Genomic DNA, 22,774 nt, shown 5'->3' with positions numbered 1-22,774 from the left:
ATTACAAACTCTTCCATTTCTTTATTTTATATTCGCTCAACCACATCAATATAATCAATTCAAATCAGCCATGCTTCTAAACTCTGTCATCAAGATGCTTTATGAGAAAAACCATGGTAATAAATGTACTGTAGGTGTAACGAAAATGTCAAGTTAGATAAATACAGAAAATGACTATGAATTCTGACTATGTACTCCTGCAATGAAACTGAGGACTTTAATAAAATTCTCAGTTTATTAAACCTCTCTATTATAACAATAAAAATAACGATCAAGATCTATATTCATAATATTGGTTACTGAACTTTACACGTATAAGATACATAACAGAAAAAAAGAGAAAATAAATGTTTTCCAAGCTAATTATATTCAGGAGAGTTTTTATAGAACACAGTATAGTATAAGATAAAATGAGAGAAATAATTGAAATAAAATGACCTATTCAAAACATATTATTGGTATTCCAATACCTTTAATGCACTTTGTATTGTATTTATAGCATACTATAGAAAATGTTGAATGTTGAGTTATATAAATATCTACATATTTATGAATCTGAACAAAGTAAATCATGGGTAGATGACAACCATTCCATTCAACATCTTTCTATCTAATTGATGGAGGTTAAAAATTAAAATCAATATATTAACTTTGTTACAAAATATTAATAATGTTCGTGGTGACAGGTTTGAAATTTGTAATATTTGAAACTTCCTAAGATTAAAATAAAACATCATTGATTTGTTCGCTTAGTACACAAACTGAATGACGTTGCCATGGCAACAAGGGACCAGCCCAGAAATAATGGAGGGAGAAAATGTTGCTGTGTACTTCCACCAAACCCAGAATCAAGTTCATTAACTTCTTAGTTGTGTTTTGCACAATTAAAAAATAAGATGCTGGAGCAAGTATTAATTCACAGAACTGTGCTTCTAATATATGTACAAAATTTAATTTACTAAGAGATTGAGCAGTAAGTTGGAATGCTGATTTGAACTATCAAGGCTCACAGTAGGCACTAGAAACATTTGAGTAATTCAATTCCTTATCTGTAGAATTTACAAGTTATAATTAAAAAGAAATATGCAAAGTTATATTTACTGTAATAGATACGAAAGGAGTAAAATACTATTTATCTCTGGTCTTCTGGGATGTGTATGAATATCAATTTACACAACGCATGGCTAAATCATTTGAGAACTAGTAGCGCAAATGGAGCACTAAATGGTATACCAAATTGGTGGTGTATTCACAATAATTGTGCAGTAGAATCACAATGGGAGCTTATCCAGGACCATAACCATGTCATACAACCATATAAATAAGAATAATTTTACTTTAATTTTTATTTATTGCAACATAAAACATGACTGAAGTCCCTACAGTTACCTGTTGAAGCAGAAGTGTAAACATTGGTACTGCATATACTATTCCCCACCCTTAGGGTTACTGTATTAATCAAAAAACCATTTATTGAAAACGTACATATATTAACAACCACAAGGCAATAATGTACTTGATTGGTGTAAATGGAATAAACTAGAATACAAATAGTCATTTTTGTTGCCGATTGCACTACTTACATTAAAACTTGTATAATGCAGTACATATAATACTGTTATACTTTATCATTCAGTATAACATAGCCACTTGAAGCATGATGGTAAAGAATACATGGAAGACTGAGAATTGATGTTTACAGCATCCTATTGTAAATACAGCATTACATTTATTGTCTGTTGGAGATGAAATAATCTAAAATAGATACAAATTGTTATATATTATCTTAAATTAATACATTCTTTCAAATATTAATTCATCTTCACAACTGTACATAGCTTGTAATTCGTATTACAAATGAAATCACACAAAATAAAATACAATATTAAAAACATTTAAAGAATAAAATGAGTACTAAGCTACAGCAAGTACAAGTCGGTGTGTAAAGTAATAATCTATAAGCTTTATCATGTGACATTGACTGCTTTAATCACAGTGTTTTAGATTTGTTTAATACTCTCGGATTCTGTAACGATTCTAAACAAAGCCAGGACAAGAAAAAGTGCAGATGCATATTCATTTGTAGTGGTCACATTCTTATTTGGTTCTGGGCTTATCACATCAACTAAACATAATTACATTTCAAAATATTTTTACTGCATAAAATATTGCTTTATGGGGTCAAGTTCAAAAATATTTAAGTCGTCAATTTATTTCAGAAATTTATAGAGATGTATAATTGCATATCCATACTAAACTTTTAAATTAAAGATATTTTATCAATCTTGGTTTTTTAAAGTATGCATGCATCATTAATGACTAGTAACATGCTTGCTGGTGGTGTACTAATGATGGTTTTAATTTCTAGTGTGTTGATTCTTTCACTGTAGGCAAACAAATTTTTTTTTAAATAACAAAAGTAATGAAAAGGTAGCACTATTAACCAGTAAATATAAGTGAAAGGGCTCTTAAATATTTGCACATATACTTTTGAATTACTAAAGCAATTCAAAGTACATGAGTTGTGTTTCACCATATTGTATAACATCACTAGTTTTAAAACTTTCTTTCAAACACCTGCATAGACTTCTAACGGCGATCTATAAACCCTTGCTAGTTACTTAGCAAGTTTGATCACTCACGAAACCTAGAAATATCTTTTAAATTGTATTTACAGTATTATTCAGAAATAAATTTGGTCTAACCAGTAAACTGCATTTCTTTAAATTATATAATCATTAAAACATCTCCAGTTTACACATAAAACCTCAGATTTTAATTATATATGAACATCACAGGGACGGGGCTTGGCTGTGGGGTTACGAATAATCTCTGATCACTTGTGTAACATGTTCCCTCTTGAGTTCACATATTTTTAATTCATTTATTCCAATAATTCTTGATTTACAGCATGTGTGTACAGACAGATAATAATCACTCCCTTATCTTGAGGCCAGACAAGCTTCATCAAATCGGTCCGTTTTGTTTCGTTTCTGTGGCAAATGTTTCCAGAGCTTGCCTAGCTTCAGCCCTATTGATAAAAATAGAAATATATTTAGCACTTTAAAAGCACATACAACATATTCTACACAAACTATAGGGGTTAGCATGTGGTCACTGGTATTTCATGGTAAACAGATTCATAACAAGGTCAGACATTTTGAAAATACAAAAAAACTAATACAATAAAAGTAACATGCTGATAGTAAATAAACTAACCTCGCTTTCTCCAGCTTTTCGTTATCTAAACTATCTGCATTGGTCTTGACTTGTTCTGGAGATTTCATTAAACCACTTGTTGCAAGAAAGCTGTAACAAACAAAAAACACACATAATATGGCAAGCACTAGCTGTTCTACTTGTAACTTTTCTAAATTCAATCGTCAAATGTTTCTTTCCATGTCAAGCAGTTAACACACACAAAATGACAATGTTAACCTCATTCTTTTTGAAAAAGTACCTAACCAACCATTGAATATTCAGATTGCCACCTTTTTTTTAAGGTCTTTTTCATATATATTCATAAAGAATAAATGCATAATGTAATGTTTTTAAATTAATGTTTGGTTGAAAAGAAATTTTTTTTGTTTAGTAATTAAAAACAACTTACTCAAAATTATCATTTAGATCATCATCTTCTTTTTCTTCTGCAGGGTCTAAATTTTCTTTACATTTTTCATTTTCTATAATTGGTGATTTTAGTTCATCATTTACATCAACACACACCTCGTCTTTAGTTTCAATTTCAATATCTTTACTATCAGATTCAGTTCTGATTTCATCTTGTAAATTGTCTAAATTTTCAGTTACAGCCTCGGGAGACGACGATAACTTGTCGTTTTGTTGGTCATTCAGTTCAGTGTTAGCAATTGGTGGGGTTTTACCACTTTCAATTTCTTCCTCCGTGTCCATTTCATTATCAGGCTTTGTATCTGCCTCAACAGCTGCACATTGTACATTGCTTACTACTTTTCCAACTACTTTAGCAGAGGGGGATGCAATATTGTCTCTAGGTTCAGGTGATGATACCTCTTGGTCATCTTCTGGTTTACTATTTTTTAAATCGTCTACAAGCTTCATTTCCTGCATTTCTTGCCCTTCGGCAGCTCCGGTCACTTCCTCATTTACCTGCATAGGTTCCACACTTTCACTGAAAACCGAACAAAATCATTACGAATAACTACAATTCTAAAATGTTTATTTACTATAATTTGGTCAATGCATTTATAAATTATTTAAAAACTGTGATTAGGCTCTGTCTACATTATCAAACTTTATGTGACAAAAAAAATGTGATGTGCCCATATATGGACATGATGATGTCATATTACTACTTTATTTGGGCACATTACACTTTTTTTCTCGAACTTTCTAAAGCCTATTTTCCACTAGGCGAATTTGTTCTCGCCAATTCGAAAGCGTAGGCTTACTCGCATGCATAGAGAGGGATTTGGAAGATGGAAACATGAATATGCATGCGTGTAAGCCGACACTTTTGATTGGTGTGAACAAATACGCCCAGTGGAAAATCGGCTTTATGAAAGTTAGAATTTTCCAATAAAACCATCTGACGACATGATAATTCAATTGACTAGCTTCTTATCAAGTGTCTACATCAATCTGTGACTGTATACAGTCTAGTAATTAAATCATTTCAATTCATAATGTTGCCGTTTTTGCCATTAGATTTGTATTGGTGTACAACTGATGAACAAATACCTTTCTGGCAATGCATCTTGTGGAGCAGCAGAAGGTGATGGTGTTCCTTTTGAGGGTTCTTCTGTCTCAGGAGGGCTTCCTTCTGTGACCACTAAATAGAATAATGGTAACATTTTATTTTTGATTAAAAAAGAAAGATAAGTTTGGTTGGACATTAAATTCTTCCAAAAATATTCCTCTTTAGTTCAAACATCCTATGGAAAACCTTAGTTGTCAGGAAACACTTTCTGTCTGTCCAAGTATTTGGCGAATTGACTTTATTATTATACTTTATGATTAGGCAGTTATGAAAGACCTTCAGCACACATGAAATACATGATATACATACATTAATACAAATCATTCATACAAAAAATAAGTCTTTTTTTTTTCAGTTTCCAGGATTACTTAAAGATTACATGCATATTGTATTCTCAGCAAGAGAATGTTGACAAACAATATAGTAATTTAACAGTTGTAAGGGTTACTTGGAAAATAAAAACTCAATTTACTGTAAGGCACTCCAGCTTGTCTGTCTGCTTCTGGTGTGGCGTCGTCTGCCGATTCACTATCCATGGCAACAGGGGAACTGCTCCTTGGTGCTGATTGGCCAACACTATAAACAATTGAAATAATAATTAACTATGGACTTTTCCAATAGTTTTTTTTAGAAATATTCAGTATAATACCAGTACAAATTTGCAACACAAAGCAATGATTATTTACATTTGCAAGAAATATTATTTATTTATTTATTTTGATCAATCATTTAAATCTTGTTGGCTAACCAAGAGTGGTTTTTATACACCAGGCAACAGAGTTCATTGAATAATAAGAATACGTAAATAACACAAACCTATCAGATCTGAATCCTCTATCAAAATCTGCAAAGTTAGCCCAACCGGTATCTTCTGTGGTTGATGTTGGGTCATTCCAGCCTACAGGTGTTGTATCCATTGCAACAGCGGATTCAGCCGAGTTGAAATTTGCAGTCCAACCAGCCGTTGACTCGATGTCCATCCGATGCTCCTCACTTTGCCGTATCGTTTTTGGGGCATCAAAGCCTTCCTCCTTCGTCTCATCTTCACTATCTGTACTGTTGTCACTGTCATTACCTACGTTTCTTAAAGCCGCGTCACTAATATCAATAACATAAATTATGTAAGTATTTTGATGCTAGAAAAGATTATTTTTTATTAAGCTCTGTCTACACTATCAAACTAGTTTGACAAATGTGATGTGCCAAATATGATAGTGATATGCCCAAATTTGATAGTAATATGACATCATATATGGGCACATCACATTTTTTTCACATTCACATAAAGTTTGATAGTGTAGACAAGACTTTAGTCCACATGGCTGAATGACAATGTTTTGTCATACCGTATGCTAGATACAGTTCCCAAAGCTAGAGTTCAATCAAGCGCTATTACCTCTCTCTCGAATCCACATTAGCAGGATACCTCATTTCCCTAACTTCAAACATATCGTCTTCTTCATCACTGCTGTCGTTAAATTCTTGGATCTTTTCATTACAACATGCATCAAACAAGGCAGAGTTGGGCTGTAATACAAATTAATTAGGTTTACAAAATACTGTATATATATAGAACATGAATTAGTAATTTTTACTGGAATTAATTCATAACGATAACAATTCCATTATATAAAAACTAGCCTGAATCTTTACCCACCATTTGTTTTCCAGTTTATTGATCATAAAATTGCGTAATATATCATTGTAAACATTTCTACATTGTACTGTACATGGTGATGGAAAAGTACTTACATTATTTTCATTAGCTGGTATCGAAAATTTCACCTCAGCAATTCTATCAAATGGATTACTGTAATATTAGAGAGATAGATATTAGTATACAAATAATGAATGCATGGTAAGAATATTTTTTAAGTTGAAAGGCAAATGTAATATTCTCCACATTCAAAAACATATATATTATGCTATTTCTAAGAACTCATGAGAATTATTATTATATATTTTTAATATGTGTGGAGAATATTTATTGAATAAACGAATAGGGTAAATCAATTACCATCCCACACATGAAACTATTAAATTAAATGATTATTTAGATTCTTTAATAAAATGGAAAAAGATGTTGTTTCCCAAAAACGTAATGGAAGATTTTGATGACTAACAACCCAGGACCTACTATGCTGATTGATGTGTCTTTGGTCATCGTCTAGACCTACAAGTAACAAACCACCAAAACTGTGTAGAGAATGCGTACCAACTTCCCTGCATCAATTGGCATAACCAAACTTGTTTTCAGGTCGTCTTATTAAATAGCAAATAACCATTAAAGTATAACTTTGTTACATTAAAACTATATTTAAATTGTTATTTTTTGGACCAAACAAGTAGTCAACAAAGGTAAAAATGTTTATTTGAAGGATACAGTAACAGACAAGGAAACTAAACAAGTACTCAAAATATTATTTTCAGAAGAAGCAAGTTAGTGGATGTTAGTGGTTCCTAAATACAGTTATTAATGACAATATTCAAAACACACTGAATACAAAACAGGTGCATAACAGTTTAAATGAAAGAAATAAGGTACTGTGATCAATAATAAAAACAACAAATTTATTTATATATATATAAACTGAATTATGATAATCATGATAAAATACTGTAAGTGACACTCATGAGATATAGTTCAACGTAGATAATAAAGACAGAAGAGGGCAAAGACAATATGACAATCAATCTATAGCCAAATATAATTTTTAAAAAGTGTACAAAAAACACCCACCCATTAAACGAATAGAAGAAATAGATTTTGACACCATAATTATAATTTGAAGTACATGCATTCTGATTCTTTACTTATTTTTTTAAAATCTTTCAGTTGAAAAAAAAATATAATATATCTATGAACTAATTATACAGATATCAGATGTAATATTTTGATTTGTTTTATTCCATTTGTAAATATGAAAATGTTGAACTTGCAAAGTGTTGTTAGCAATTGATTAATTTAAATGGTAGGGTGCTTTGAAATGCAAATAAAGTATTAATGCATGAATTCTAATCTAAAACAAAAAATACCACAATATAAAAAAAGAAATGGGAACAAATGTAAATTTACTTACTTGACGTTCTCATCTTGCTCTGCGAACTCTTCATCATTGAAGCCGAACTGGTCAATAAAATGGGACGTCATTTGTTGCATCTGATAATCGGAGAAGGCCTGACGTAGCAGACCAAAAGTCATTTTGTACGTAATAAGGAGCTACTCATTACACTACTGGTCTTATTTGTGGGGTTCATTAACACTGTAATCCCAGGGTATGTACAATAATTTTGGTAATCACTGGCACTAAATTGTTTTATATGTGGTCATTCATTGCAGTTAAGTATGTACCTTATGCGATAGTATTCATATAACCTTTTCAAGTAATTACAGTCTATCTACTCTATTGAGCTCTATGATGACAGACAACTTTGATATAATATCATCATTTATGTAATTAAGTGAATTATTATCAACATGTTTAAATTAATTAATTTTAAGTTATGATATGGTAATTTATCAAAATTACAAACAATTACATTAAAATTTACATAAAAATTAGTTGATTCAATATAATGTAAGTTTTATTATTGGCAGACAATATTTGATAAATATTTAAAAGCAGGGAAGTGAATCATTAGTATGAGGCGTTTTGACAGGAAGAGATATTTTTGTAAAATTGAAATAACTACAGCCAATTAAAATGAATCATGTGGCTAGTGAGACACAAGGCCAGATCGTTGATGTACTTTGCTAACCAACAGCAAATACACATTCAATAAAAACTTTAAAATATATTTATTTTATATTTGTTTGGTTTGACAATTTCTGTTTATGCTGCTTCATATAGTTTAAATAAAATATTATTTACTGTGTAGTTATTTGTAATTTCTTTTTCAAAACAGGCAATAATCATATTTATATAAAGAAACATATTAATAAGACTAGACAGTTCAATTTAATTGCATGACTTAGTTTATATTATATAACACCTAAATAAATTCCTGTCATTTGATTGGATGATTATGGGTCACATGGCGTGCAATAGTACACACTATTTAATGATCATTAAGTAGTACTTTTTTCTCTATTATTATTTGTATACTATTAATTATTGTTATAGTTTTGTATGTGTGTGTTTTAATTTTTAAGTATGTTATTAATACATTTTCTGTTAAAGTCATTTGTTGCTAACGATGCTGATTTCGTATTTTGCATATGCATGATAATATTCTACCATCTTTGGATAACATATTAAATATAGTACATTATTATTTCTACCTACCTGTTGCATTGTAGTCTCTTGACCAAAATGAATATCTTTAAAATCTGAATCATCATCTTCACTTGATGAATGCAATGGATGGCTTCCAACCTGTCAATGGTGTAATTAATAAGAACATTTGTTACTGATATCATTAATGTCCTATACCATGTTGTGTTTTATACAACTGACTGTAGGACATGTTTAATAACAATTCCTTCATTATAGTCACTGATAATGGGGACTTACATCGATCTAAACTTACCAAATCAACAGTATTTCGTTTATTTGTATCTGCTAGTTGATTAGCTATAAAATTATCCCACTTTTCTCTGTATTCTTCAGGTACTTGCTCTAAAGAGGAAAAGCATATAATCATATATAATCATACGTAGTCATTTACTCCAGAAGTGGAGTAGTCCATGGGTGTTGGGTTTGGAGGAGTTGGCGGTAGTATACTTAATAACATAATTTCATTTTAAATAAGCACTATCTTCAGTTAGTTATTTATTCAAACATCATTTTTTAACATAGATTCCACAGCCTCAGCTAATTTGGTTTTGAATAAGAAGCACTTTAAATACACATTGACAAAATAGGCTGAGTAGAAGAAAATGATTGAAACCATGAAAATACTACTAACCTTGTATAAGCTGTTGAATTTGTTCACTATTGTTGCCCTTTTCCTTGTTTTCAACAAGTGCATTAACAATTCTAGTCAGATGACCCATATACCCCCGCCGGTTACCCCCAGGTTGTGATTGTATTTGTGTATTTTCTTCCCACGCGTCTAGTATTCGTTGAACTAGCCTACAATCTGTGAATAACTGTCAAGACAAATCATGCTCATGATAAAATGAGTAACTTAGCAACACTATGCACTTAAAATGTGAATACTTGAGCTTGTTGCAAACATTATAAAAGGTCACAATTATATTATGTTTATTAAATAAGATACAATGCAATAATAATTTTATAAAAGACATTTGAGGTGATCCCTGTGAACTTAGTGTTATGCTTATGTAATCAATGGAATACGTATTTTCCTGTATTTTCTTGTGTATATATGTTTAAAAATCTGTTTGTTCTCAATGGGGAATGTCTATATGATTTCTGCACACATTACTTAAGATAGGGATATTATAATTTAAGACAAAATGCTAGTAACAATAGGCAGTAAATGCAAATTGATTTAAGCACATTATGGAACATTCCACATACCTGAACTAATAGAGGATGTTGAGGTTTTTCTCCATCTGTTTCAACAGGGTTATTGCTGAGTATTGTTGTTATACACTTTTCAACTTCTAAATGTAAAAAGTTATTCCACAAATACTGAAAGAATAGGTCCTACAAAGAAAAAGAAAATAAATACATGTAATCAGTAGATACAAGCAATGATAGCTGTCAACTCCTTCAAAACCGGACATTCAGAAACTGGACTTGTAGGCCAGCCCACCTAGAAACTGAACATCCAGACCAGCCCACCTAGAAAAAGACATCAAGACCAGGTCATCCAGACCAGCCCACTGAGAAAAAGACAAGCAGGCCATGCAGAAACTGGACATCCAGACCAGCCCACCTAGAAAAAGACATCAAGACCAGGTCATCCAGACCAGCCCACTGAGAAAAAGACAAGCAGTCCATGCAGAAACTGGACATCCAGATCAGGCCATATAGAAAAAGACATGCAGACCAGCCAATCCAGAAACTGGAGATGGCTACCATGACTATTATCCGAATTTGATTTACCAGTTTTTACTTCTGTAGTAATGTACATATTCTGGGAAGCAGATATTTGTTTCTCTAATTTCTAAAATTATTAAAACTTACCAATAAAACTTTCATTGTTCCCAACCTGCTAAGTTCACTGTTTATTAATGGTGAGTTGGTTACCAGTAACGATGCTATAAGCTTTGAGACTTGTAGCCTTGAATTTCCAAATGGTGGATCTAACTGGCCCGTAGTTGTAGGCATTGGTGGATGCTGCAATAAAGGCAAATGAAACTAAATGTTGATTCTACAATTATGTATCTTAAATCTATCCTCACAATTTACTAAATAATATTTTTAGGGTTTATTTTGAAGAATCACAAACTTCCAATTGGCCAAAACCTTTTTACTACAATAAATTGCGCTATCAAACGTAAAAATACAAGGTAAACATGATCAGATATTTATGATGATTTGTCCAGATAATGTTTTTACACCGTGCTAGTTTGGAAGTCAAATGTCAACTATAAATAATGTTGCAGTTTGAGGATAGCTATAACTTTTAAAACTGATACTTAGTACTAAATTCTAATTTAGGATGCACAATATGAGCCTAATTTATTGCAATTAATGTTTTAATACAGTGATTTATTGATTTAAAAACAGTATTTATTCTTTATTACATAGTACACCTTGAGAGTTGCAAGTTTTTCAACATAAATTGGTAATATAAATAAATTTCCATTATTTTAATATCCATTCACTAGTAGCCATTCACACCTATTATCTAAAAGATATTTTAGATGGAAATTGCTCTCATTAAATGAATAGCTGCTTCATTAATTAATGCATAACTTTATTGATATCGAATATTATAATTGACCAATGTATAACCTCCACTGCACCTGCTTGCTGTCATCAATAAGCAAAAGATACAAATGATCAGTGGCTGACTAATGTGTGATGTTGGCATAGCCAATATGCAAAGTAGATTCGTTAAAACAAGACACAAATTGTAAATATAACTGAAAACTGAACAGACACGAAAGGGCCTTTAAGGAGGATTAATAAGATTATCACCTACCTTTGGTGGATCTACTAAAATATCATGGATTTGGCAGAGCTTTGGTAATAATCCCTTCAAGACACCGCTAATACCTTTGGCCAGCCGCTCCGCATCTAGTTGCGTCATTTGCTCTTGCCCATCCGGGCTGTAAAAGTCCACATAAGAAGGCCTACTACTGTTAGTAATCATTTTGAAATGGGCAAAATAATACAAATATGGATTTTTTTATAAACTATTCAAGAAAATTATTTACATTAATTATATTAATAACAAAATCACAGCAAGTCTCAATATTACATACTGTACTGTAATTAGTCATTTGTAAATTGATGAATTTCAGATTTATTTTCAATGATTCAATGAAAAGTCACAATAGATAAAGAGTAATTTCAGCTTCAAGAATTTCATAACTCACCCTGACTTTCTGAATTCCAAGAGCGCCAATAAAATTGTAACACCATTAGTTAAAGCAGATTCTGACTTCTTTTCATGGAACATATGTTCAAGAAGTTCTGCTACAGTTTCTTCCCTGAAAACGCAAACATTGAAAATGTTAGAAGATGGTTCTGATAGAATAACATAGCGTTTTCACATCGCAGGACACAACTACATAGCTGTAGAGTCACATACTTTAAGATTTTTACCAAGACATTATTCATGTTATTAATTACAATATAATGTATAATATAAAAACATTATTTTTATTTTTTGTGGTTCTTCACATTATTTCAGATTAATTTTATTAAATAAAATGGCCATTTTAAGGTGGAGTCCCTGCGGGGTTAACTTCATTTTCGCTTAGTTGACTCTCTAGAAGTTTTAAAATATCCTATAAAAAAAACTTACTTTTCTATTGTACTCAATAAAGGATCCACCTCAGCGCTTTCCTGCAATTGGGACATGTGTTCTCTTGTAAGGCGAATGATATCGACAATAGCTTGTGATGCGTTGCTGTGTTTATTATCATCTTCTTCTGGATCCACTTGATCTACCAGACGTTGTATAAGTTTCTGATTCGTTAACCACTAAATGGAAAGCATAACATTTTGTTTTACTTTGGTACAAAACACAGTACAACAAAAGGCAAAGCCAAAATTTTAAAAATATGTATAATGATAATTGTATTTAACTACTGTACTTTGGAGTAGCTTTGCATAAGAGATTTGAGTAATCGATCAGATGTTTGACCTACTCTGACATAATTCTGTACTTTATACATTGAGAACACTTGCAATTTGAAACCTCTATTTAACATGCATGGTAACATTCAGATAAGATAATTTATTTTTGTTTACATATTACAGTCGACTCCGTGGAATCTAATGGGACCGGTATAAAAATTTGAGTTACGCGAACTTCGACTTACAGATTTGCAAAAAAATGCTAGGCCTAGGCTCACTCACTAGCCGCGTTATGGCTATGGCTAGTAGGCCCTGCCCTGTCGCGATCGCGGCCCACGTGATGAGCCTTCTTTAATTGAGTTTGCTTAGCTAGCTAGCTAGGCCTAATAAATGCTATGCCTCTTTTATCGGCAATGATAAACTGTATTTTCTTTTATGGTTTACGACAACGTATAATAAATACATTTCGGTTCTTATTCGAAATCGGTATACATTGTTTATTGCCATCTGTCTAGCACAAAATGGGTACCCACAAAAACGCCGCTCAAGTTCTCAACTCTGAAACAACTCATACACTATACACTAGCGCGAGTTGTAGAACGCCGCCTATACTATACAACCTGCTTGAGAGAACCGATATGGTCCCACATTATGTCCTCTGTCGTTTGTTTATCGAATTACGTATGTTTCAACGGCTTTTTTAGCGCGTTGTTGCCGCGTGATTTGTGACTTCGACTTATACGATATAAATCACTAAAGAATGTGTGTATTCGGACCGCAAAAAGACGTCGACTTAGACGAATTTCGACTTACAAATAAAAATTACACAGTAATGTATAGGAAAGAATTGGGACTTTCATAAAAATTCGACTTTCGCGATTTTTCGACTTACGCGAATTCGACTTAGGCGGAGTCGACTGTATTAGTGATGAAAATAAATTACAAAAAATAACAATGTTTTCGTTCTGAATACGGCATATTTCATAAAAACCAAAGATTATTTTAAGTCCGGTAGAATCCAACAATGCCATACAAAGGGATTTTAAGATTTACAATATTCATAAAACAGTTTTATTTTTAGCCCATGGTAAGTGAAACAAGGAAATAATGCTCAGGAAATAATTAATCATTTTTGTATTACAGATATATCAAGAAGACTGTAGAAATGTCTGGTAATTAAATATTATTGTTTTATTCTTGGTATCTTTATACATTTGACAATGCTTTATGTTATGTAAAGAGCTTAGCCTGAATGCGCTCCTAGAGTGGGTGCTAAAAGTGATTAAACAATAACATTGATGATAGAGTAGTTCACTTACTTCTAAAAAGTCATTCCTAAGTTCTGGAACTTCTATGCAAGTGACAAGCCTTAGTAGAAGGTCCATAATTGCAGACGTACCAAAATGCTTTAGAAAAACGCCAATACAGTTTTCCTTGTTTTTAATTTTTTCCACAACCGTCTCGGGCCGCCTTGTAATTAGGATTGAGATAACTTTGCTAAAGAAACTTGCTAAAAGTGGATTCAAAGGTGATTCTTTGTCAAGGAAACTCCACAGTTGATTTGACAGGGACTGAAAAATATAAAATTAAAAACATAAAGTTTATAAAGTAATTTGTTTATGTTATATCATAAATAATCAAAGTATCAATTAAGTGACATGAATGTCCAGTACAGTACATGCTGTATAAAACTTGTTAGGCTTAGCTAACAAGTTGAGTAATTAAAATGCATTTTCATAAGCATATTTATTAAGTGAACAACACTATATATCATTTACGACACATACAGTACATTACGTGTGAAATGGATGAAGAAACTTCACATGTCAAAACAATTTATCCCAGGCCTCAATTTACTCTTATCCTAAAAAAATATCTAATTTTATTTTTATTTTATTCAATCGAAACCAACAGCGACAATTACCGCCACTAACAGGTTTGATACAAAGACGTTTAAGACTGTTTAAGGCACCTTGATTGGTCCTAACATTGATCAAGGGCTTCTCTCGTCCAGTGCCCACCTTGACCAGTGGAAAGGCATGGGGCAATACCAGATGTAGGGGCTGCCATAAGAGTCAGCAATGCTGATTTCAAATGCCTAACGGGACCCAAGCTCCATATACAGCACCCGATATATATGTTTGTGTTGGGTTTAAAATAGTAATATTTAGTTAAAATACATATTTTAGTATTCATTGTATAGTGTACTGTAGATCCTTTTAACAGTTATTACACAATTAAAATCCTCTTCAAATTGCATTATAATTATCAAAATGAACACATTTCACAATGTTAAATGTCAGTAGAGAACCAGAATAGTTCAAACTGTTCGCAATGCAAGCTTTAACAAGTTGTAGTGGATTACTTAGGGTAGTTACCAGTCAGATGACTCATAGCTCTTACTAGTAAACTACCCACTTCCTTTCTAACAAGTCAATGCACCAATCGTCTATACAGTATTACAATCAAGCATCAATGGTTTGCCAATACTGAGTAAAACTTGCTATAGCAGCACCTACTGTAAATACATGCGTACCTTTACTGACTTAGTATTAAGACAATGTACTTATTGCAAGTATGTAATACAGCTACTCAAGTGTTATTCTATGAATCGCATTATACTACTGTACTGTAGATAACATACACTTTTTTTTTGCAAACTAGAACATTTGGAAGAATTTGTTTCATCGACATGTTTTACTAAAACATGTGATAGAAAAAAAATAATTTTATAAGCACACTTTAATCATTTTTATTAAAAATTATATATTCAAAATATTTATTATACAGCACATAATTGCGTATTTCTGTATAAGATAATCGATTCTTTATGTTCTAAATCCATGTTCTGAATAAGAATGGCTTGAAGTCTAATTGTGCACTAGAGGTTGTTTGCCTTGATGAAAGATCAATGCATATTATACATACATAAATGGGATCTTTCAGGTAATTAGGATATCTAGGTTTAATAAGTTTCTGGGTCAATAATAGTACGCAACATGAAATAGCAATTATCATATTGACAGATCAAAGCGTTGCTTATTTAATATTACAAGGAGTTAATGACAGATAACAATGGATGAAAAAGACATTTATAAATAGTGAATTGTAAACAACATTTCATATTACACACTCAACACTTAGGACATCCACTCTTATCTTGTAGAATGAAGACAATAAATCCATTAGTGTGGTTGGCAGATTGTTGCAGTTTCAATATCAACAATGGCCAAGATTGAACAATGATTGAGCAAAGCGAGTTAAGACAGGGTGACACAAAATAAAGATATTACATCGGCGATGGTTCAAGGCTCTCCTCGACCATTGTTCTTGTAGTAGAACTTCTCGGATAGGGACTGCAGAACAATGTCACATTCGGAAGAGTCAAGAGTTACCCTGCTGGACTCCGCCGGTCATAGGCTATGCATGGTTCGGTGGGCCTAAACCAAATTTGCTAAATTGAGGATTCATGTTGTATATCACAAACAAAACAAAGATGGAAATAGGAATAGCAGGGTTTGGATCTTGGTGGACTAAAGGGAAAATCTCACCTCTGTGTCTGCCAATTTATCTACTATTTGATACACATCAGATGATAAAAGCTCACATGCCATATTTGGATGTTTATAGCGTAGCTTTTCTTCAACATCTTCTTCTGGTTCTTCTGTGACCATAGTTAACATCTCCTGCATAATATCTGTTCTTGTAAGACTAAAAGATTTAAATGTATTTAATATTTGCTGAAAGTGACAATAATACTCATTAACCAGATTTACCACACAAATACTAATAGGGTACACACTGTATACAAACAATTCAGTATGTCTGTCTAGCACGTGCTACTGTGCATGGGGAATAGGCAATAAGCAGAATGTACAGTACAAACAAAACAAATTGTTGTAGTTCATTATAATGATGACTTACAGAATAACCATGGCCACAGATACTGTACCCATATCCTACCATGAATCTTAATGGGAAACATAATTTCTGGGGCCTCAGACATATAATGTTATGGTGACTCTGCTGCTTTTGGGGTCAGATTGAATAAATAAATGAAATGAAAACATGAAATAATTCATGATGGTATAGTAATTTGCATAAAACCTTAATAGATTGAACAGTTCATTTAATATAGTTTCAAATTGTGTTTAAATTTAGTTTCCATATAAGGAATACTTGCATATGGAGAATCAATTTTTTATTATGACTCTACTGTAACAATAACATGTTGAAAAAGTATAAATCTTATTTATGGAAATTATTCTTTTATTATACAGTATAAGGGGATAGAATAATTTCTGGTTCTGATTACTTACAATTCAATGAGCTTCCTATTCTGTGCTTTACATTCTTGCAAAACATCATCCTCATCTAATAGTTCAGCTAAGGTCACATGCTACATAGGAAATAATATATGATTCATTTAGTTTAAAACATGGCCAAAATTGGAACACACCAACTGAGTCATAGTCAACAAAACACAAAATGGACTTAAGTCAAAAGAAATAAATGAAAATATCATTAAATATAATAAATTACATATTAAATAGGCTGTTCAGAAATACAAACCTTGTACAGTACAGTACCTGTATACAGTAATGCTAATTATTACCATATTGTGCAATAACACTGCAATATTACATTAATATTACTGTACAGTAATAAACATTTTTATTATGCAATCATTTTTTCACATTATTTTATACAGTACATTTAATTTCTTTTATGACAAAGTCTTCTTGAGTATTAATCAATAACATAAATTCATACATATACGTCAAGAGCAAAGCCTGCATAGGGGTTTTATAATAGTGACTCATCCATGAATAGGAAGTCAAGTTATTTGCAGTATAGTTAGTATTAAAGCAGTTGAGGAATCATGATTACAAATAATAATTTATGCAGAAGAAAAATGAAAATGTAGGATCACTAGTAATAGTATATTTATTACTGTACTTTGAGGTCAAGTTTGGGTGACATGTGCCTTACTGCTACCAAAATAAAATTATGGGTTGGCCTACTATACTATGTATACTATATATAAACATTATTAATGAATTAAACACTCTCTATTTAGGTGGAACTGTGCTTACTGTAGTTTAAAGTCAGTATACCCACTGTACAGTATGAATACTTGCATTAACTGTAAGTAACCATTGCTATTTGTAGTATTTTATTTACACTATTTTGACTTTACAAACATGTTCTGCATGACACAAACAATTATCTTTTGGTTGTCAATACTAAAATGACTGTATCACGATGCCACCAGTAAAAGCTTTAAATTTATTCCACTAACCTCTTTCTCCAATAGCGTATCCACATGGGATGTACTGTGTACTTCAAATTTCCAAAACATGTCCTTTGCAATCACAACATGCTGTGAAGAAAACATTCTTAATCATTAAAACACATTTACAGTACCCAATGGAATTATTTGTTAAATATCATCTACAGTAGAGATTTATGCAACTACGCTCGACGTCTGAATCATTTTAAAGATGTTGAGCTGGCCGAGGATGGTTACTATATGTGAAATAAAAACTATTACATAAATATCGTCTACTGTAAAGGGATTTCCCCTTCATATTTGAAATCTAATATTCTTTCCTAGTATAGTTTCAATGACTAATGCTTGTGATCTCTATTAATATGTTTGGAAATATACGTTGATAAAAAGTATATAAAGCAACAGAAAATAATATATTCTTATTTTTAAATAAAATGTATCTTAACAGTTTTAGATCACTTTTAATTTAGTGTCTTAGTGATAACTAAGACTACTCACAGTGCAGCAAATGTACATTTAAAAAATGGATTGTCAGGCCTGATCTATGAACTTTGACTACTAAATGCTGCCAGTAAGTAACAGTGCATGTGCTGTACTACTGTACAGTACAACAATGGTACAAGTTGCCAAATATTAGGTAAGTAAATACCATCATAAAGATAAGGTATTAATAAAAATAAAATTAACACTGATTGATCAGTTTAAGATACACAATAAACTTCTATATTATCAGGATAATAATACTTTACTAAGTGAGGAGTTCAAAGGTTACATCAATTACTGTACAGGGAACTATACATTCTGCTGTTACAGTGTGTTGTTAGCATAAAGTTACATTAAACAATATGTCAGTAACTCATATATCTTCCATGTCCTGTATAGTACCCTCATGGTAATTCTATCTATTCTAATGAGATACAGCTATTTTTCAGTCCAGCGGATCATGCAACGATTGTTGATTCCTTATTGGTTGTGGGACAAACACCTGATGCACACTGCATCCCCTTCCTTTTTCATTCAGTACTACTTAGGAACAAACTGTACCTTACATACTACAGTATGTATGTACATCTGTTGCAGTAATCTATATTTGGTGCAACAATAACCATACAATTGTGTACATTTAATGTATTCAGAGTGTCATACTATTAGCATTATATACCCGTACCATGGCATGCTGTAGTTTAGAGCTTGTTACTATTAGGTTAGAGGGAAAGGATCATATTTAACGCACTAACGTCGAGCATATAAAAATTGAAGTTCACCATATTCAAAATGTAATTCACAAAATAAAAAGCAGGATTGGTTGAAATAGAGGTTTTCCTACTTAGTCCTAGGCAAATTCTGGCCTACATACAGCAGCTAACATAGCCTAGGAAGGCCACAGCACATACAAAGTCACCAGTGACAAATACAATTGTTCATGTTTGAAATATTATTAGTACATACATTTTTTAACTAGCAGCAATCCATACAAAATAGTTATTATCATTATCATAACCAAAATTTTAAAAGTTTATCCATTCTGAAATGCAATTGATACAGACATTACCAACAATAGTACCATTCATTATTGACTGTTGTCAACCTTCTATTTATTTCTTCTACTGTAGTCCTTTCTACTACTAATACTTTAGTAACTACTCTACACTACAGCCTAGGCCTACCTACCTAACCAGGCTAGCCTACTAGACTAGAGTATCTACTTGCACACTACTGCTGCAGCAGGCTAACCAACCAAGCAGCTAACCATACTACTAGCTAGGCCTAGCCACGCATAGATCCTACTTACTAGCTAGGCTTATATGCGCTGCCTCCTCTAAAGGCTGCACGGCACGCGCTCTCCTCTACCCCTAGCTAGGCCTAGCCTTTAATAAATTGACATTCTCAGAAAAATAATTGTAGCCCTCTAGCTAGCCTAGGCCTATACCTACTCTAGCTTATTATTATACCCATGCCTACCATTTATTTGGACAGGATAACACATACAATACATATTAATAATCATCACTTACAATGGATAAAATCGAGTTTAGATTGTGTTTCCAGATGTACAAAAACAACAGTTAGAATGTTTGCGTTTTCCGTGTGGGTCTCTAAACGTTATTCAAATCACACCCCTCAAACGAGGTTGATAGTTCAGCTTTTAAATGTCGATTACCAATTACCCGACTGCTATTACATAATAAAGTTAATCTCTCCCAAATCTTAAAATACCCTTCTTGTATTTATGCTCACGAGACCGTCCTAAAAGTTACTTAAAAGTTGCTAGTTTCAATTAATTTACAGAGGTAAGGCGGGAAACATTAACGTCCATATTTCAAAATGGCGTACATGAAATTGCTAGAATATCCCATAATAACAATTTTGTCATCTGAATATCGCCCTCACTTGCTTACATCGTTTTCTGATGAGGAAACAAAATCAGGTATTATTATTAAAGATGTATTGTCCCCTGAAAAAAAAATAATTGTCACATAATAATTTACTTTGACCAAAAATTGGATCGGAACAAAATTGTTTACCTGAAAAAAAACTGTGTAATTTAAAATAAAAATTAGTTGGTTAAATTTAACCGTTTATTTTGTCTTCATTGTTCATGTTTTTGGGGGACAATACATCTTTAAACGTATTGGATATAAGTAGGCCTACAGTATTCTGCAATAATTATGACATAAATGAATGATTAATAAAATAATAAAACCCAATTGTATATTTTATTATTCTACAGAGATTTAGACTAGAAATCTGGACATCAATCTATAAACTGATACTCTCGAATTAATAGCTGAAACACTGCCGAAACAGTTTTTAAAAATATTGATTTTAGAATGTCCTAATAAAAAACTAATGACCAGTACATATAGGCTTAGAGTTCCAACGGTTCAAATCTCGGCGGGACGGTCCCGCTTTTGATGCTTTGTCCCGCGAATTGTCGGAGTTTTTCAAAATGTTTTAACTAACTTCAGTTGAACGTTATGGAACGCCTAATACATTAGGTAATTATTTATTTATTTATATCGGTGGCACGTCACATCAATGGTCTTACAAACATCGGCAAGGGCTCAATGCTCACTCGCTCCATGGTTCTGGTGGTAAACGAGATTTTCTGGATAAGCACTAAAAACCTTAGGTCCAGTGTACACATCTGGTTCATTACACTATAGAACCTAGTACATCTTTCGATACGAGTAGGGGTTACCTCGGTGGTATAGAGTTCACACACAGCCACGGTCACAAACTCATTGAATGAAGAGGCTATATAACAGTATAAAGAATAAATAATAATAACAAATAACAGAAGAAGAAAATACACAAACATATTAGAGAGTAGTAGTAATAATGCCTAATAAAATAATAATCTATTGTTTGTCAGTGTAATCAATATTACGACAATTAACTAAATCATAAAATCCTGTGAAATCTACACTAATTTCCTAGAGTATTGATATATGTTTACTTTAGCGGATGCGTCAATTAAATTATAGTGGATAATTCCTCTATACCGACGACGTCACAGAGTAATCATCCTTTTTGTTCCTTAAGACACAAAGATGTATAACAATGCACTGAATGAGTCCTTTAGGATGCATCGTAGGCCATAAATGACCACTAGATGGCGCAATGTAAAATATTCGATTAAATTTAATGCTCCTTCCTAACTAGTAATTGTATATAGACAGTAATTCACCTATGTTTCCATGCTATAATACTTTCTCCATTACTTTTGTGCCCAAAAGGCTTTCAACACGCGATGGAAATGGCAGGGCTGTGTACTAAACTATTTTATGCTTTTCTGAACCTTTCCTGTTGGAGGTTTTCTATCTTATTGTATTATGTGGGGCCTACTTCTTTTTTTTCAAAGCTATAATGCCGATCTGTCGTGAGTGCACACGTACACCGTTGGTAGACTATTTTTACTACACAAATAAGCCTGAGCCTAGAGGAGGCCAAAGGGGAGTATTCCAGCAGAGGATGGCCTGTACAGTACAAACATAATAGACAAGAAATATATGCCTATAATACAATATTTATTATTATCGGTTTTGAGCAATAGCAGTCGCCGTTATTAAAAGGTTTTTGAGGGATTTACAATGAAGTCTGTAATTGACAGTGGGTCGGAAAACTTACATTTTAAACATTTTGTTATTGACAGACGAATAAAAAATGTTGATTTGAATAAAATAATCAACATTCGTTCACTACTATAAATATAGGCCTACCGGTACTACACGTTTCATTCGGGGCTAGTGGCAAGCCCATAACAATTATATACCCGTTACTTTACACTAGATACCAGCAGGACATAATATGACCATAAGGACCGTAAAATTAACCATTAATTAAGTTTTTTTTGCTTGTTGTATGGTACACAGTGGTATGCTTAATTCAAGCAATTAGCCTATCATACCGTACACTTAAGACATTGAAAAAGTTATGAATACATTTGTAATGGGTCATGGCTTAAAGCTCATTTTCATACAATAAATATCAATAAGTTCATTATTTATTATAATCACTACCGGTATTATTTTTATTAAATTTTATATATTAACTGCCTATACTAGGAAAACGTGT

The 22,774-nt window shown here is 32.2% G+C and overlaps 1 protein-coding gene across 3 annotated transcripts; it reads right to left on the bottom strand.

Annotated features, from left to right (window-relative positions):
• Positions 1-188: 188 nt before the first annotated feature.
• Positions 189-20,537, bottom strand: LOC144843540 (serine/threonine-protein phosphatase 6 regulatory subunit 3-like). 3 transcript variants are annotated; one of them, XM_078700368.1, is made up of 22 exons: positions 20,212-20,537; positions 18,206-18,286; positions 17,223-17,302; positions 16,455-16,614; positions 14,223-14,474; positions 12,629-12,807; positions 12,198-12,311; positions 11,801-11,951; positions 10,837-10,989; positions 10,225-10,353; positions 9,647-9,830; positions 9,269-9,357; positions 9,025-9,114; positions 7,819-7,865; positions 6,491-6,548; positions 6,135-6,265; positions 5,555-5,836; positions 5,211-5,314; positions 4,720-4,810; positions 3,611-4,150; positions 3,220-3,309; positions 189-3,031 (listed from the first exon to the last, which is right to left on the bottom strand). In XM_078700368.1, exons 2-22 carry the CDS (start codon positions 18,263-18,265, stop codon positions 2,968-2,970), a joined length of 3,048 nt encoding a protein of 1,015 aa, XP_078556494.1. In that variant the 5' UTR covers positions 18,266-18,286; positions 20,212-20,537; the 3' UTR covers positions 189-2,967. The 3 variants fall into 3 exon arrangements, with proteins under 3 accessions (XP_078556494.1, XP_078556475.1, XP_078556484.1); XM_078700349.1 differs by having other exon boundaries at positions 7,819-7,916; positions 20,212-20,536; XM_078700358.1 differs by having other exon boundaries at positions 7,819-7,916; positions 11,801-11,927; positions 20,212-20,536.
• Positions 20,538-22,774: the final 2,237 nt, after the last annotated feature.

Source organism: Antedon bifida, chromosome 1 (genome assembly GCF_963402885.1).
Source record: "Antedon bifida chromosome 1, ecAntBifi1.1, whole genome shotgun sequence".
NCBI lineage: Eukaryota > Metazoa > Echinodermata > Crinoidea > Comatulida > Antedonidae > Antedon > Antedon bifida.
This window is presented reverse-complemented; position numbering and strand designations above follow the sequence as displayed.